The sequence below is a fragment of the Pelmatolapia mariae genome, linkage group LG7 (assembly GCF_036321145.2).
Source record: "Pelmatolapia mariae isolate MD_Pm_ZW linkage group LG7, Pm_UMD_F_2, whole genome shotgun sequence".
NCBI lineage: Eukaryota > Metazoa > Chordata > Actinopteri > Cichliformes > Cichlidae > Pelmatolapia > Pelmatolapia mariae.
The window spans coordinates 58,803,688-58,820,367 of NC_086233.1; the positions used below are offsets into that span (position 1 = coordinate 58,803,688).

At 40.4% G+C, this 16,680-nt stretch overlaps 1 protein-coding gene across 3 annotated transcripts; it reads left to right on the forward strand.

Moving 5' to 3' along the window:
• Positions 1–1,222: 1,222 nt before the first annotated feature.
• hrasb (HRas proto-oncogene, GTPase b) lies at positions 1,223–15,558 on the forward strand. Of its 3 annotated transcripts, none has more exons than XM_063479968.1 (6): positions 1,223–1,486; positions 8,360–8,516; positions 9,293–9,471; positions 10,854–11,013; positions 11,702–11,826; positions 12,733–15,558. In XM_063479968.1, the coding sequence occupies exons 2-5, from the start codon at positions 8,406–8,408 to the stop codon at positions 11,819–11,821; spliced, it is 570 nt and encodes a 189-aa protein (XP_063336038.1). In that variant the 5' UTR covers positions 1,223–1,486; positions 8,360–8,405; the 3' UTR covers positions 11,822–11,826; positions 12,733–15,558. The 3 variants fall into 3 exon arrangements, with proteins under 3 accessions (XP_063336038.1, XP_063336039.1, XP_063336040.1); XM_063479969.1 differs by having other exon boundaries at positions 8,363–8,516; XM_063479970.1 differs by lacking the exon at positions 1,223–1,486 and adding an exon at positions 8,115–8,234 and having other exon boundaries at positions 8,363–8,516.
• Positions 15,559–16,680: the final 1,122 nt, after the last annotated feature.

Sequence of the window (16,680 nt, forward strand, 5' to 3'; positions counted from 1 at the left end):
AATTGTTGAAACCCTCAGAAAGACTAGAGAACTATTGCTTAAAAAAATTAAGAAAGTCTGGATCTTTGGAAAAAGGTTGTAACAATAGAAGTCTTTTTCTTTTTCTTTTTGTCTGTCTTATCTCAAAGTTGTGCCAGAGATATTTGCTTTTTTAAGACAAGGCCTATAGTCTCACCTCGTTCAATTTTTTTTTCCATTTCATGTTATTTGATCTATTTCTTAATTTCAGTTTTTATTATATATGTTATTATTCAAAGTATATGTGAAATATAGCAATGACAGAGCTGACAGTCAGGAAGGGAAAAAATGACAGAAAGGATCAGAGCACAAGCATAAAACCACAATGAGTGGCCAATTGTAGCACTTGCATGGAATCAAAAAAAAATCCCAGCACCTGGAACAGAAAAATATAAAGAAAAAAAACCCCATACAGTTAAAAAATCAACAATCATGAATAATTAATCTGTGAAATTGAAGATGAAGAGGTTAGAAACATTACTACTTGGAGTGGACCAATAACGGTATTTTGTTTCAAAATTACATCCTACTGAGTTGTAACTACTGAAACAAAAAGTGTTACAATCACGCCTGCTCTCCCCTACCACATAATTTCGACATTACCTTTATAACTATCACCGGTTCCCAACCTCGAGTCATCACATAAAAAAAAATCATAATGTCTGGGAAATTTTGGTGATTTAGTTTCTTCGTTTTTAAACTTTGGATTACACACACACACACACACACACACACACACACACACACACACACACACATATATATATATATATATATATATATATATATATATATATATATATATATATATATATATATATATATATATACATATATATATATATATATATATATATTCTCAACCAAAACACTGCTAGTCAACTGTTTGGGTGTCACTTACTTTTCTGAGTGGCGAAGGGTTATGCTGGGTAGAGATGGATAATAGTAATTTAAAAAAAGACTGCGTTCCTGTTTGTCAAACGAATTAAGTTGGCATTCATGACTTTCAGGTTTCTGCATGAATTCAGATTTACGTGCCCCTTTAAATACTCGGATTTAGCGTTTAAATGTGTAGGTCCAGTAGCCTTCACAGTGGAGTTGCCAAAAATCCGACAGCACTAGAACGCTACGGTAACATGCTTGGTAACCGGGGCGGATCTATGTTTGATAGAGCTGGGCGTGGGCACTACTCTCCTCATCCCCTCCGCTCTCTCTGGGAAGCACATTGTTCAACGCGGGCACATTATAGGACCCAGGACCAATGAATACCTTGGTGCAGTTTAGCTACTTAAAATTACACAGTTTCTTACAGTGAATAGGACGCAAATACCTGAACAAACGGGGAAAGAGACTCGGAATATTTTGTGGCTTTTTTCCGATTTCAGCGGAGAAGCAAAACAATTGAAAGATTTTCTTCTTCCTCTCCGGTAGAAACGCCGCTCCTGTCGCCAATAGACCTCTGCTTGTTGTAAGTATACTGTACACATCCTTGCTTACCAAAAATATCGGGTTTTTTCCCCTCACCGAGAAATATGTCTTCTCTTAAGTGCTTTCAGTGTTTTGGGCACCGCTGGAGATTGCGGTCCTTACAGAAAAAACAGGTTAGCTAGCTATCATAACATTTTTTAATTCACGCCCGGCGAGCTTGAACATTATCCTGCTTAGAACTCAGCCTTCTTTCTACCCTGCCTCCATAGGATGATTTTTCCTCCCAACCCCTGACTGTTTTAAGCCAATTATATATTTTCTGGTAAGCGGTCTTCCTTGAGTTTGGGTGTTAAAACTTGGTTATAAAGGGATAACATGACCATCCAGGATTTCCCCCCCGCTTTACCTCACTTTGAAAGAGAAACCGAAGAGATTTGCAAGTGCCATTGCAATAGATGCTAATGTACCTCTGTCTTTTGTATTGTATAAGGAAAAGACTGGGGCAGGCTGTGAGGTTGCTGGTCTCGATAGTGGCGTCAGAGACAACTAGGGTGACGCCCCGTCACAGTGAATAAAAGCTATCACTGCGGAAGTGAGATTCCATTACAAGGCATTCACAAAGATGATCATTTCAAGTCTCGTATCTGATAAAAAAAATGGCTAGTAAGGTGAAAGAGATTTACAAAGACAGCACTAATCACTCAGCGAATGCCCATAGAAGCTCCCGGACAGCAAACAATTAAATGCATTCAGCATTCAAAGTAGTATCAAACATTTGAATGAGTGCCCTCTTAGGCAATACAACAGAAAGTGTTTCACTCATGTGTTTTTCTTGGGGCTTTCTGGTGTACGGTTTCTTTTTTTAATCCGCCACATCGTCACATTCGCTGACCACAGCATCTTCTGTGAAAGTCATAATCATGCAAGTGAATGTGCATCAGTATATATGACTATGAGAAGGAGGCTTTGCAGCGATTCTGTGTGAGTAAATATTGGTGTTGGTGTCTGCAGCGTTTTGGCAAGTCAGCTGGAAAACAGTTGGAGGTGGTCCAGTGATTGAGGTGTGAGGTCAATGTGTCTTCGTTTTCTTTTAAGCTTTTTATGCAGCCAAGCAGTAAGTGTGACTCTAAAAACCAAGATTTTACAAATAACACCGTTCCCTGCTGGGTTTTAGTATTGGTGTGTGTGTGGGGGGAGGGGGGGGTTGTTGAATGGACATTAGGTGTTTTTATGTGACCCAGAAGATGCTTTCTTTGCTTTCACATTGTTTCATGAACTAAAACAACTCGATGAGATTTACCCAGAGCCCACATTTAGAGTTTTGGGGGTGTTAGGTGTCTAATGATAACCCTTGCAGCTCCTCCAACCGGCAGGCCTTTGTGTGGAGGTCAGCCGCTCTTTTTATCTCTGCTGCTGCCTCCACTGTGTCACCCTGTCCTACAAACTAAAAGGATGACCCAGTAGGGAAAAGGTCACTAGAGGCTAGTGGCTTTCAGAACAGCAAAAAGGCCTCTTTAGATAGTGAAACATTTAGAAATGTGGAAAGAACCAAATTCAGCTTTGTGTTAAATTCTAGAGAAAAGAGTAAATCCTGTTTTGTTTTTTTTACCTATGTTGTAGTCAGTTTGACTCCCCTACCAACTTCATAAAATCTGAACCAATGTCTTCAGGTAATTGTGTTTCACTGACCTGAGAGCAGAATAGTGCTTCATTCCTGAGCTGGTGGAAAACACTTACTGTTTTGGATGCTGTTTAGAAGAATGATGTCACTGGAAAGCAGAGGGAGGGTGGGGTGGTTATCGAGACTTTAGGATGGGTCTCGGAGTCTCCGTATTTGACCGTGACACCTCCCTTGAGAGGGTCTCCTTACCATCAAAGCTCCATTAAAAATCTATTATCTCTTCAGTGGGCTTGTGGCTCTGCCAGTATGGATCCTTTAACCAATTAAGCACTTAAATGGAGACCAGAGTGCATGTTGAGGAAGACGGTCATCCATGTACCTAGCTCCTTGTGTCACGTGTGTTGAGAAGATGAAAAAGATGCATTGAAGTTTGGCTTGGAGGATTTTCATTATGTTTAATATTTTTCACTTTCTTGCTAGACTCTTCTCTTCTGTGTTTGTTATGCCCTTGGCATATATAGAGAGTAGTCTTCTCCCTCCCTCGCCAATGAACTCTCCTGCTACCATCTGAATTGCTGCTCTTTGCTTGCACCCTCCGTAAGCTGTCATGTAAGATTATCCTTTTGGTCCAGGCGAGGCTCTAGGGTTTCAAAATGGACTGTTAATTTCAGACTGGCGGTGGTGCACTATAAATAACCCTAAACTCAAACATGCTAAATAGTGGCCCTTGATCATATTAGAGAGCTGCTCTACAAAGGTTTTGGGAACTTTGGAAAGGGATAGGTGCGGCCTGTGTGACAGCTGTGGCAGATTCATTACTGTTTTTTGTTGAATGACTAACAAAAGTCACCCTGCTGTAGGATTATCACTTTTGTCACATGTGCACCGTGTGTAAAAAGGACACAGACAACTGCCACATCATGAATGCAAGTTTTTACATGTGTGCAAATAAGGGCAGCAGAGTTTAACCATATGCTGAGAGCAACTCCACTCGGGATTGCAGAGGAGAAAATGGGGATATATTGTGTTTGATACAGCTATACCCAAAATACTCATCTGTGTGTAGAGGAGAGAAAAGCTCAGACAAAACGCTCTTTTGCTTAGTCCCTGAGTGTGGATGAAATTGATGCAAGCACTGATGATTTTGACCTCCAGAGGCTGTGTCCTCGTCTTTCCTCTCTATCTACACAAAGACCCGCTCAGTATGAGCCCCTCCTGACAACAAGTGGCTGTAGAAACACAGCAATGTCTGTGTCAGTGATTGATTTTGCTATTCATCTCCATATGTATATGTGGATTATTAATCAGCAGCTGACATGGCCTAGTTTGAGAGAAGACGGCTGTCTGCTTTCCTTCCTCTGGACTCCCAGTAGCGGTGCATGGATGTGTTGAATTTGCATTTTTTTTAGGCTGTAAATATCACTGGCTTGGCAGGTGTACACTAGAGATCTGGTTATGTAGAAAAAATGTTGTAACCACGTGTGTTAAATGTTGAAGAACTGTGTATGATGCTGTATTTGATAATGTAGCTATCAATCTTTTTTTGTTTTTGTTTGGCCTACATTCTTCATACTAATCAGTTCAGCGCATGAGTTATCACTGCCATATTGATGAATATCGGGTAAAAAGGAGGCATTTCATGCATATTTCTGTGTGAATCTCTCATAGGCTTTGGCAACATTTCATCTTTTCGAAAAAATCTCAACCCAGAATGATTTAGCTTCTCTTATTTCAACAGTTTTAGTGATGTTACCCCATCTAGCTCTTTCAGGCTTGAGTTTCCCTACTGGCTGACCAGGTCGCTACTGCCACAAATAGAATCCAATTCTGTGAAAAACAGTGCTTTTATCGTTAATTGTGAGGCAGCAAGTGAAGATAAGATGCACAAGTGCTCACCAGTGAGGCTTGTGGCATCTGATCAATCTCTGATTAACAATAATGTTTATATATGACAAAACAGAGCGAATACGTGGAACAGCTGACCAACAGTATGGTTGAGTATTCAGTTTTAGTCATCAAGTGTTTCATCCTGTATGATGGCATATTGGTCATCCTGTGTTTTAGTGAACTGGAATAAGTCATATCAAATCTTTGATCTAAATGACTTGTCTATAGTTGAACATTTTATCTTGTGTCCACACGAAACGTGAAATAACTGCCGATGAGTCTATTATTGTTGATCCTTGCCCTGTCTGGAGTTTCAGCAGCCAAAGGTGATCCAGCGTCTGCCTGCCCCGCACAAGTCTCTGTTCGCCACACAGCTGCTGTTTATTTAGTTAGAGGGGGCTCTAAGGAGCTAGACTGGCTCTGCTACTCCACCAGACTCTGTAGTCCAGCCAGGGCAGGCTGCACTGTGTACCAGGCTGATTTATTTACACTGAGGGAAAAGGAAGCTAAATGTTTAACCACAAGTTTGAGGGGTCAGTATAATTCCCTTCCTGTTGCGTTTCAGAATTATAGCAGCGAGGGTGTTTTGACAAGGAGGTCGTTGTTGGTAATGGTGATGGTGCTTAGAGCTACCTGTTCCATTAAGGTGAAGCAGTGGCTTACGGGATACAGAATGTGGTGCAGGAGTGTGTGCGTTTATGTGCTTGCGTATCTCAGTGATTGAATGAGAGCAGTTAAATGACTGTGTCCTCAACTTAGCAAGTCTGGTTGTCTCTCAATCATTAACATTATTGCAGTCTTGGTTAATCTTAGTTTGTCCTAACAGCACAGGCACATACAGCCTCAGACACAAATAACCCAAGCAGGACTTTTTTCTTTCTTTCTGAGATGCATGCAGATTCTATTAATACAACACCACACCCAGAGACAAATATAGAACGTCTGTTATTTTTTTCCTCTTCACAGCTATATTTACCTTATATGTTTCATTTTCTTTTGAAATTCTGTGTCTTGTCCGGTTATTGAACTGACCACGGGCTGTGTTTATGACAGGCCACCTGTTACTTCTCTCTTTATACTGTTAGAGTTCAAGATTCACCCCAGCTCTCACTTGTACTTTTATTCCTTTGGGATTCAAAGCACAAGAGAGAGGGCGTGAGTGTTTACTGCTCAGGTCAACTGAAGCCCTGATGTTTACACTCTTAAGTGCGCAAGTAGTTTGTGTAGCAGCTATAACAAAGAGTGCATTTTATATGAGGGATGACACACGGCTCCCTGCGGAAGGTAAAAGAGCATATGTGAACTGTGCTGCTCATGAAATCCTGACAGATTGATTATACACTGCAGCAGGTGGTGCAGGTTAATGATTTTCCTCTTCAGGACCATTCAGCAAAGTGAGACACTATTAATGAGCATGTGGAGATGTTTAACCCACATGTGCCCGTCTTTTATGCTAAATGGCTTCATCGGTAATTTGAGACATAGTTTAAACTTTTGAGGAAGAGAGATTTAGGGTTACTCTGGGTGCTAGGGTGGTGCAGATTCAGATAAAAAGTGACAGCATAATGCTACTCTGATGTCATTTTTAAGTTAGTATTAATAGTGAACTGTTTTGTTTAGGAGGACTTATAATATACCAGTTTTCACCTTGAATATTTATCAGAGTCATTTTGCATTAGTCACAGTTCAAAATGAGTATTATTTATCTCATGCTGGGGGGCTCAGTTTGCCACCCACTGTCTGAAACAAGCTGTTTTAGCTGCTCTCCCTTTAAGGTCACCCTCCCTTTTTTTTGAACCAGCCCATATTATATATACACTGTATATACACTTTAAATTCATTGTATAGTACAATTATGACAACTGAGGCTTTGCTGTTTGATAGTACTTAAAGACAGATATTTGACATAGAGGTGGCGTCTAGAGGTTGTTGGTCTAAATTGTCAAACAGAAAGTGAAACTATGCTTCTATTAAAACACATGGCTTTCTATCATTTATAACTGTTCTCAGTTACTTTCCTCTTAGGTCTTTAACCAGATATGACATCATTATTATTCCACTCATTATTAATACAATGTCAAACTGTAACCATAGTAGAGTCCTGTAGTTACCATGGGCCTCCAGCACACTTGTGGTTAGTCATAGATTTGTAGTCGATTTAATGTTATAAAACCAGCACAACAACTTCATATCAGTCAGTAATAAATCTGACTCATCATGTCTTCTACTCAGAAACTGTTTGGTCATTTTTAGGTTGCATATTTGGTGAGTTTGTGGTCAGCTGTTCATACAATGAGTCTCACTTTGCCACAGAACATAACAGAAAAACCATATGACTACTTTCTCTTTAACACTGGAATTTTACTGGCCAGCAACGCTGTGGTGGGGGATGATGACCTGCATGTACGTGCCTTTCTTGTGTCTGTACATGAATATTTGCGGCTTCACCTAGTTTGGTGGTAAAATGAGCAAAATTGTAATATACGCAAATTTCCCCAAATTTTTAAGCACACAAAAATCTATTACACTGTTACACTGGAAAAATATCTCATTAATATTTGAATAACTTGGTTTTTCTCCCAGCTTTTGAAATGGAGTAAGTTTTAATAATTTCTCCTAAATTTATGTAGGTTTGATTGTGCCCGTTTCAGGTAACAGAAAATTGATATCGCGTATGTTTCCTCGTGTTTCTTTAATAACATGGCTTGATTTATGGCTAACTTGACCATGTTACATCGACTGGACCTATTAAGTGGGTTTGGTGGAGCGTAGGGGGCAGCTGCAGGCACACCTGGGGGTCATACAATCGTAACCCTCCTGGATGGATCGCTGTAGAGTGAATCAACAAGAAATCCTTCATAACAACAGTCTCGTAGATAGTGATTTACCTCATCATTAAAATGAAACAGTGGAAGAGTTTTAAATATATTTTTAGAATTATTTTATTAAGAATGTTCTAGTATTGACTCAATTTGATCTTTATTAATATGTATTTATTTATTTTTGGATCACTGTCCCTGTATGTTCAAAGGTAGACCTCAGTAATCTAAACCCTGAGTGATATGGATCTATCTGCCAGTGTGATGCCCCTCCTTTTTCTCTCTTACTCCCTCTCATGCACACTTTTTGCTGCTAACACTGAGCGGGAGAGGACTGGAACATTGAGTACCTTCAGCACATTTTTCACATTCCCCTTTGAGGGTCTCAACTACAGCCCCCACTGCATGCACACACTTCAGCATACACAACCACTCATGTTTCTCACCAGTGGGCATTAATGGTATTGTCATATGTTTTGTCTGTACCACCAATTGAGGACACGTCAATCTTGACATGTGCTTGTCAAAACTGTGTGTCATGTTTATTTTGGTCATTGTACTAACCTGCACCTTTTCCTCTCTCCAGCAGCGGTGGTTGTGTGTGAGTGTGTGGTTGAGCTGCAGCTGCGAACATGACGGAGTATAAGCTGGTGGTGGTGGGAGCTGGAGGCGTGGGCAAGAGTGCACTTACCATACAGCTGATCCAGAACCACTTTGTGGATGAATATGACCCCACAATAGAGGTATGACGTGCTTCTACGTGTTCTGTACATTATTCCTGCAGCAGTTATCTTTAGATGAAGTATTTCCCCTTGAACTGTTGTGTGCTTCTGCGACATTCTTTAAAATGGTTCATGTGCAGTCTTTGCGTAATTAGTTGTTTTATATAAATGTCCAAGCCCACAGTCTAAACCAAGTTACTTTAATTAATTAACTTCTGTGGCAATCCTCCAAATGACAAGGCTTGAAAGAAATCCATAATTTCAGAAAAGAGAAAAGCATTTTCTCCACCTTTTACTCAATATTTTCCTGAGAAAAAGACACTGGAATATATTGCAGAGCAAAGTGGAAGAATGTCTTCTCCTGTCTTTTCTCCCCTTTTTCTCCCTCTCTATCCCTCTCTTTCTCACCACGCCTGCCTCTGGCCAGACAATGTCCTTTTTGTGTATTTGCATTCCTGGCCCCTATGCTCTAACAAACAAAGGGACAGCACTCCCATGTTTTTGTGACTGCATGTTGGAAGGCTAAACATTGGCTCTGATACCCTGCTCCTCTGATCTCTTGATTTTCATTTGGCCTGAAAGTGAGGAGGGAATTTAACAAAGTAACCTAAGTTGATTACAGTCAAGCAACATTCAGTCACTGACATAGTGTCCCTATAGTATACTTCTTTGCCCTGAGTGACCCAGGGTAAGAATGTGCAATGGACCACCGGTTACATTAAAGCCCACCTGAACTATCAGTTTTGTGTGATGTCTTTAGCACTTCTCTAAAAGTGCAAGTTTGTCTTTTTCTGCAGGACTCATACAGGAAGCAGGTTGTGATAGACGGGGAGACCTGCCTGTTGGACATCCTGGACACTGCAGGTCAAGAGGAGTACAGCGCCATGAGGGATCAGTACATGAGGACGGGGGAGGGCTTCCTGTGTGTCTTCGCCATCAACAATACCAAGTCTTTTGAGGACATTCACCAGTATAGGTGTGTCTAAGAGTAATGCAGAGAAAGAGAACTGGAAAATGTGCACCTCTGTATTTCCTGGCCAGACCATAGGCCTGTTGGGGTGGAGCTCCGATGCTAAATCATGTCTGTTAGCTTCTCTGGATGTGCATATGCAGTGTGTGTTACAGGGACTCCCGTGGAGTCTGCAGGAAAAGGGCTTTATATACGTGTGTGCCAGCTCTCTGCAGTAGTTGATGATGTCATGCTGTAGCGTTTAACACGGCTAAAGAAAGCTTAGCTCCCAACTGGAGGCTTACAGCACGATGCCAATGAAATCGATCCTGACTCAATTAGAGGAGCAGGGAGAGGTAGCGCTCCCAAGGACAGGGAAGGAGAAAGGGAGGGTGGGGGTGAGAGTTTCAGCTGGAAGTGACAGCGTTTTCTCTCTTTGCCACATTTTGTCTTTCTCATCACATTAGGCACCCACTTGCTGGTCTTGCATGAGGCTACACTTTAAGTCACAGTTTTCCAGAGTGTGTAAATGTACATTTGTTTGGCCTGTTGCCATTGCAACTCAGCTGTTTTGGACCCTGCTTTAACATAACTGCTCTTAAACCACACTGCTACCTGTGAAGGTATGCAGTGCACTTTGGCTCAGTGCCCAGTTAAATGTTTTGAGTTATCTATACATCTGTTGCCTGTAAATACAGGTAGCAGATGTATACATAATTGTTTGTGACAAGAAATAAAACCCACAAAAACTTTTCCCACCACTATCAGTGCTGACTAGCGCTACATGGCAGAGCAGTGTTCATCCATGTACAAAAACACCAAATAAAGACCAATCCACAACTCTTTAAAGCTAAACTTTAAGCACTCGCCTTAATACCAGGTATACAGTCTGTGGTTTAAATAAGGTAACTTGTTTGCTTTGACATCAAAACTCAGAGCAAGTGTGGTCATAATTACCATTAGCAGTATTGACTGCAGATGGGTTTGGCTGACTGTACTGGAGGCTATACTGGGGCTGATTGAGAAGAAAGGCTGGGCTGATGGAGTGATCTGACCCTCTCCTCTCACTCAGTCCCCCCTGGCTGCATGGCATTTGGCACTTGCTGCTGTAGTGATGAGGTAATGCTGTTTGCCGCCTGCCTGTTGTCCACCCACCCTCCCTTCCTCCTTCAGCAGTGCAGCACAGCCCAGCACCGGTAGGCACTAGCTCTTCCTCTGGGTCCTAAAGTTCCCTGGGTGGTTGGTTCTCCAGGGGTGGAGCTGCTGTTGATGATGCTGGGAGGATCTCAGCCAACAGACATGTAACTGTGGCTAAATAAAGTGCTTGGATGTATCAAGGGACAAAAAAATAATAATAAGGAAATGAAATAAATAAACTAAATTTTCATTTTTCTTGTTTTGCAACGCAGAGAACAGATTAAACGTGTTAAGGACTCCGATGATGTTCCCATGGTGCTTGTGGGAAACAAATGTGACCTCCCTGCACGCACGGTGGACACGAGGCAAGCCCAGGAGCTCGCTCGCTCCTATGGCATCCCCTACATTGAGACCTCTGCCAAAACACGACAGGTAAGCGGTTTACATAAAGTAAAGAGCAACATAAAGTTTTTCCGCAGAGGAATACTTTTCTCGTGTCCTGCCTCTTTTATTGGTGTTTGAATCTTTAAAATTCCTCATATGCTAATTTTGCTGCATCATTATGTTATCTGCAGGTTATATCAGTGTTCTTATTTAGGCTGTGTAATTTCACCTTTTGCAAAAATATTCATGTGCATCTTACAGCAGACCATGCGCTATGATGTGATTTGTGTTGCTGGGAACATTTTATTATGCTGCAGGCAGTGACTCATAGCCAGGTTACCTTGGCTTGAGAACAGAACTACAGTATTTGAAAGGGCTCATAAGGACCAGTTGCCTCACAGCTCCCACTGTCTGTGACTCACTGTGACACATTATGTAGGTACATACATACTCGCATTCATCGCTACACCTGCAGAATATCTGTCACTCAAAAGGAAATGCAAGAAGTAAAGTAATGCAGTCTTTTTAGTCATCATGATTTCTTGACGATGTATTTAATAATTCTCAGTGCTCGCAATGATTAAGGTTGTCATGGTAATGTTGGCAATTGGTGAGCACACCTAAAAGCTTTGCTGTCAGTCAGAAGACGTGCATTTAATATACTTGACTTGAAAGGGAGTGTTTTAAGTGCCTGGATTTTTCTGTAACATTTTTGTGTGTTTGCGTGTGTTTACAGGGAGTAGAGGACGCCTTCTACACACTGGTTAGAGAGATCAGGCAGCATAAGTTGAGGAAGTTGAACCCACCCGATGAGAGTGGTCAAGACTGTATGAGCTGTCGCTGTGTGGTGTCGTGATGCAGGTGAGAAATTATTACCTTTAAAGGGACATATCATTACAAGTTAATACAAAGTTGTTCACCTTTATCCTGTTAGGGTGGGAGCTGGCCTCTTCCAGGCTGACAAAGCCCCCAACCATAGAGTACAAGCAGCCACTGATTGATGAGTATGAAAATGATGTTATATGCTATTGTAACTGAACATGTAAGGAAGATTTTGGACTGATATGTTAGGTAGCACAATAGTCAAACATAAATTTTGGAAATATTTTCTCAGAGCTCCAGAGCCTGAGCGATCAAAGCACATGGTATCCCAAAGCTCTATTGCAGGGGTATCAAAAATACAGCCCAGGGGCCAGAACTCACCCACCAAAGACTCCGATCTGGCCCACAGGACAGCTGTGGAAAGGGCATATATTTTGAAGTTTTACCATTTTTCCTTCTGATAAAAAAAACTTCATATTACACTGAAGTAATTAACAAATAGGAGAACATTTAAATAAGAAAACGTTTATGATTTTTCACCATCTACAATATAAAATTCCATTGTAGATAGTTATTTTACAATAAAAAAGGCAATGAGCTACTTTTTCTGTAATTTAATACATTTATTACTTATAATTTAGTCCCAAAGAGTCGTGCTGACAGATTTCTTCCATTTACTATAGAATTATTTCTTTATCATGCAGAGAAACTGAGACATAGTACTTTTTTTCTTGCAATGGCAGAAAGGGGTGCTTCACTGGTCTGGCCCACTTAAGGTCAAACATGGAAAATGAGTTTGATATCTCTGTTCTGTTGGTTTCACCATTAATTTGTTGACCACCTGTAACTCTGTGTAGATGATGCTCATTGTAAAAAAAACAAGCACTTTTGAAACAATCTGGGTTTAAAACTTTAATTATATCTTGTGTCATTTCCTTTGCCCAGCTCACTGCTACATGTTGAGAAACGCTACGGCGCAAAGTGGCAGCATGGACTTAAGGACTGGAAGATGAAACAACCCAACGATGAAAACAAAAACTTTTCCAACAAAAGGACGATTGAAACAAAAGCCCTGACAGAAACCATCAGGGCTGACTGAACTATAGACTTGTATGGAAAGGGGAATATTGGACTGTTGCCTAAGTGGCTAGCGGAACTAGCCTGGTCCAGCCCCATCTTTTTTGTTGGTCCACATCGACCTGTGAGCAACACCACTAATGACTCTTTGTCAGCTGCAATGTGGCGTCGCTGGGTAGCTCCACAACTTTCCTGCTAACTTATTGTTTTCAGTCTCAACACTGGTAATTGGGGGGGCGGGTATCTCACCTCCGCCCTCCTTAAAAGCCTGATTCCACTCCCCATCCCCCACCTAGCTGCTGGAAGGAATGACTGACTTCAGTGGAAAGAACTGGAAATGACTTTTAGTTAACCCAACACCTCTCATGCTAACCCATCCCATTCCCGCTTCACCCTACCTGCCTTTGGTTTCTTTTGAATGGCAATGAAATCCCTGCCCTCTAACTGGATACAGGGGGTGGATGCTGACATGGGAAAGACTGTATTTTTTGTTGTTTATCAATTAGCCTACCTGTAAAAAAAAAACAAAAAAAATATTTGATTTTTGTATTTGATATGAAACATTTATTTTTGATTGGCAGTTTTGAAAGTGCTTATTTCAGCTGGCACCTGGTTTGACATTTTTTTGACCTGCCTGAGGTAGTTGAAGATCCTTTTGGACTAGATCTCTTGAATGGAGAATTTCTAGATAGATGGCTTACCGCTGCCTTCTCTCTTTACAGATGTTTCATTCCGAGTCGTCTTGTGGAATAATAATAGTAATGGTTAGTGTACGTAGATTCTGGTGCAATAGAATAATTTACTTTCCAAATTACAAAGTATTGGGAATATACCCTCTGTCATGACTACTTATTTTTCTGCTTTACTTTTTGTTTAAGAAGGAGAGGTACCGTGCATGAAAATGTAGTTGTTGTTATCTTTGCAGTTGCGAAAGCACGATAGGTTGCCTGTAGAATGGGATAAATACCTTAAAGTTGGCAGCGAGTTGATTTAAAAAAAAAAACAAAAAAAAAAACAGCAATGCAAAAAGTCCCTGCATTTCATTTTAGTAGCTGTATGGTGTACAACAGCTATTTTTAGATTGCAAGAATCACTCCTTGTGGACAATAAGGCTCAGGAATTGGTGTCCCGGAGGATATCTATCAGTCCAGGAAACCAGGGTTAAGGGATGTCATAAGTTAGTTTTTGCAAAGTGTAATGCACAAGTCCTGCCTCAGAGTAAAACTTCAGTTTTTCCACACACCAGACTATCCTCACACTGCTCTGCTTTATCTGCCACTTTCAGCTTTTCAAAGGAACAATATCAAGTCAGGTGCTAGTCATGTCAGAACCATATTTACTGTATATGTGGGACTATTGTGTGTAACAGGTGTTAGGAGCGGGATATGGGAGTGCATTGTTTTGTGTTTCTTATTACAGACAGGCTTGTGCGCTCCGTAACTGGATTAATTTGCTGCCTGAATAAAAAGACTGATGTGTGTTTACTTTGCCTTATCTGTTAGCTAGTTCGTACCTCATGTGTGCAGCGAGATCTACCAGAGACGGTCATCTGTTCAGTTTGCTGTATTGTTTGTTTGTTTGTTTTAACTATGTGTGCAAAAAAAAAGAGACACGAGTGTGTTGACTTTAGACATGCGCTGTACAGAATTTGAAAGACAGGTCCCTAAAAACACTACACAGACGGGCTTTTCTGTAGTAATGAACTTTAGAGAGAACCCAGCATAAGCCAATTTGTCGTAATCAAATATTCATGACATTTCAGTTCCATCACATTGGAACATGTGATAGTGATTTGACTAAATTGTTGCATTTAGCACAGATTATATCTAGATTATAGTAGTTCACTGAATTGGGCATGTGTCGAAATGTACCGAGTCCTAAACACTACAAGCCTGTTGCTTCAAATCCAAAGCTCTGATGTAACAGATGACAAACTTTATCTGGCCATTGTCCTTCTTTTAAAGGAAACAGTGTTTTTATTTTTTGACCTAATTGATATTGTACATGCAAATGAACTCTTTCACTCCCACCATTGCTTACAGAAATATGACCAGTCTAATTACTGTCTGGATGATGGTGGTCAGGTTTTGTGTTCTTTTCTCTGCTTGGAGGAAGGATATGAACTGTGAATGTGTTTGAGTCTCTTGATACTGTTTGAAAGAAGCCTCGATTTTACAATTTATATTGCTTACATTATTTGAGGGATAATCGTAGGGGCCCTACTTTTGGCTGTGTTGTACCCAGCTTTTATTTTTCATCCACTGTACTCAGACATTTCAATGGAAAAGGAGCGTGGAGTTTGTAGTATGTAATTACAGTCCTTGTGGTATCCTTGTTAATCTTTAAACAGTACATCCGTGATATAATAATACCATAGAATTTCACAAATCTATGCATTCAGATTACCATTGCATTAGAAAAAGCATCATGTTGTCGCAATACTCAGCCAGTGAGCCACCAGTATACATGTCTGAAAACCTGGCGAGCATGACAAAGACTTTCAGGACCATTGGGGGTTTTGCACAAGGATTCGGTGGGCTCAGGGGCTTGTTTGTCCCCTTGCAGACTGTGGAATGGGTGCGTGGATGGATTTTGTGAAAATGTCAACTGTTTAGCTATTTAAGATGTATTTACTCTTTGAAAATGTGGCAAATGTATTGCAGGACAGGAATAAAGATGTCAAGATCAAACTGCTTTGGTCCACTCGCCACCAAACTTTTGTTCTTAAGTTTGTGATTTGCTTCCCCCTGCAGGCTACTATGTGTATTCTGCCGTGAAGTTGAAGGACTGAGACAGCTTTGGTTTAAAAAAAAAACAAAAGTAACTATTGCTTTTGTCTTATCATAAAAGCTGATGACATATATAGATATTCTTGACAAATGTTTTATATTTAACTGCTTATAAGGAAGAGTCCCAGTGTACAACAGCATGAGGCCTATATAATGTGAGAAAATACAGCTCTGATAAGGGGTTCAAAGGGCAATCATAAACCCTGTGTTTACACATGATTCTACCATATAACACTGCAGTGACAACAAATTTAATATTGCACAACTGAACATTAATGTGTAGTTTTTAAAACCCTTCAGGATGGTTAGATGTTAGAAGAAATTAAAATATTACATTTAAGTTATAGTGATAACAAGCGATAGGGCCCTACATTCATTAATGAAAACTGGGCAGTGACCACGTAGTGAATAAGGGAGCAGGCTTTCAAAAGAAGCCTTGGTTTAAAAAAAAAAAGTTTGATGTGGGATTCATACTTGTTAGTTATTTGGCTTACTTTACAACTGAATTCAATAAAAGTCAGCAATAGTGGGTCAGGCTTGTGTATTTCAGTCACCTCCAGCATCTGAAAAAGAAGGAAGGACTAAACAAGGAACATTGTATAGTATAAGAAAATCACTGAAGTGTATTATGTATTTCCCAGTTTTACATGAGTAAATGGTATCTATGATATTAAATTAGCTCAACTAAAGCAGAGCATTCGGAACTTATTTCTATTCTGTCACTACTGGAGTTGACTGTTATTTATATTAGTGCCACAGAGTCACCCATATGGTATGAATGAAATGATTTATTTGACAGTGATAAGTTAGTGTCATCACTAAATCAGGAAGCGAAAAGCAAGACACATGCTAGCAGATTGAGCTAATAGTGACCCATGACGCAAGTCACTTCATGTTTTTATGCCTCTTCTTTAAGCCATGTAGAATAGTTATTGGTTTTCAGCACGGAAGATTTGCATACTCTCTCTTCCTGGCTTTCAAGGGTCATAAAAGATAAGAGGTTCTCGAAAAGCCATGACAGGCAGAC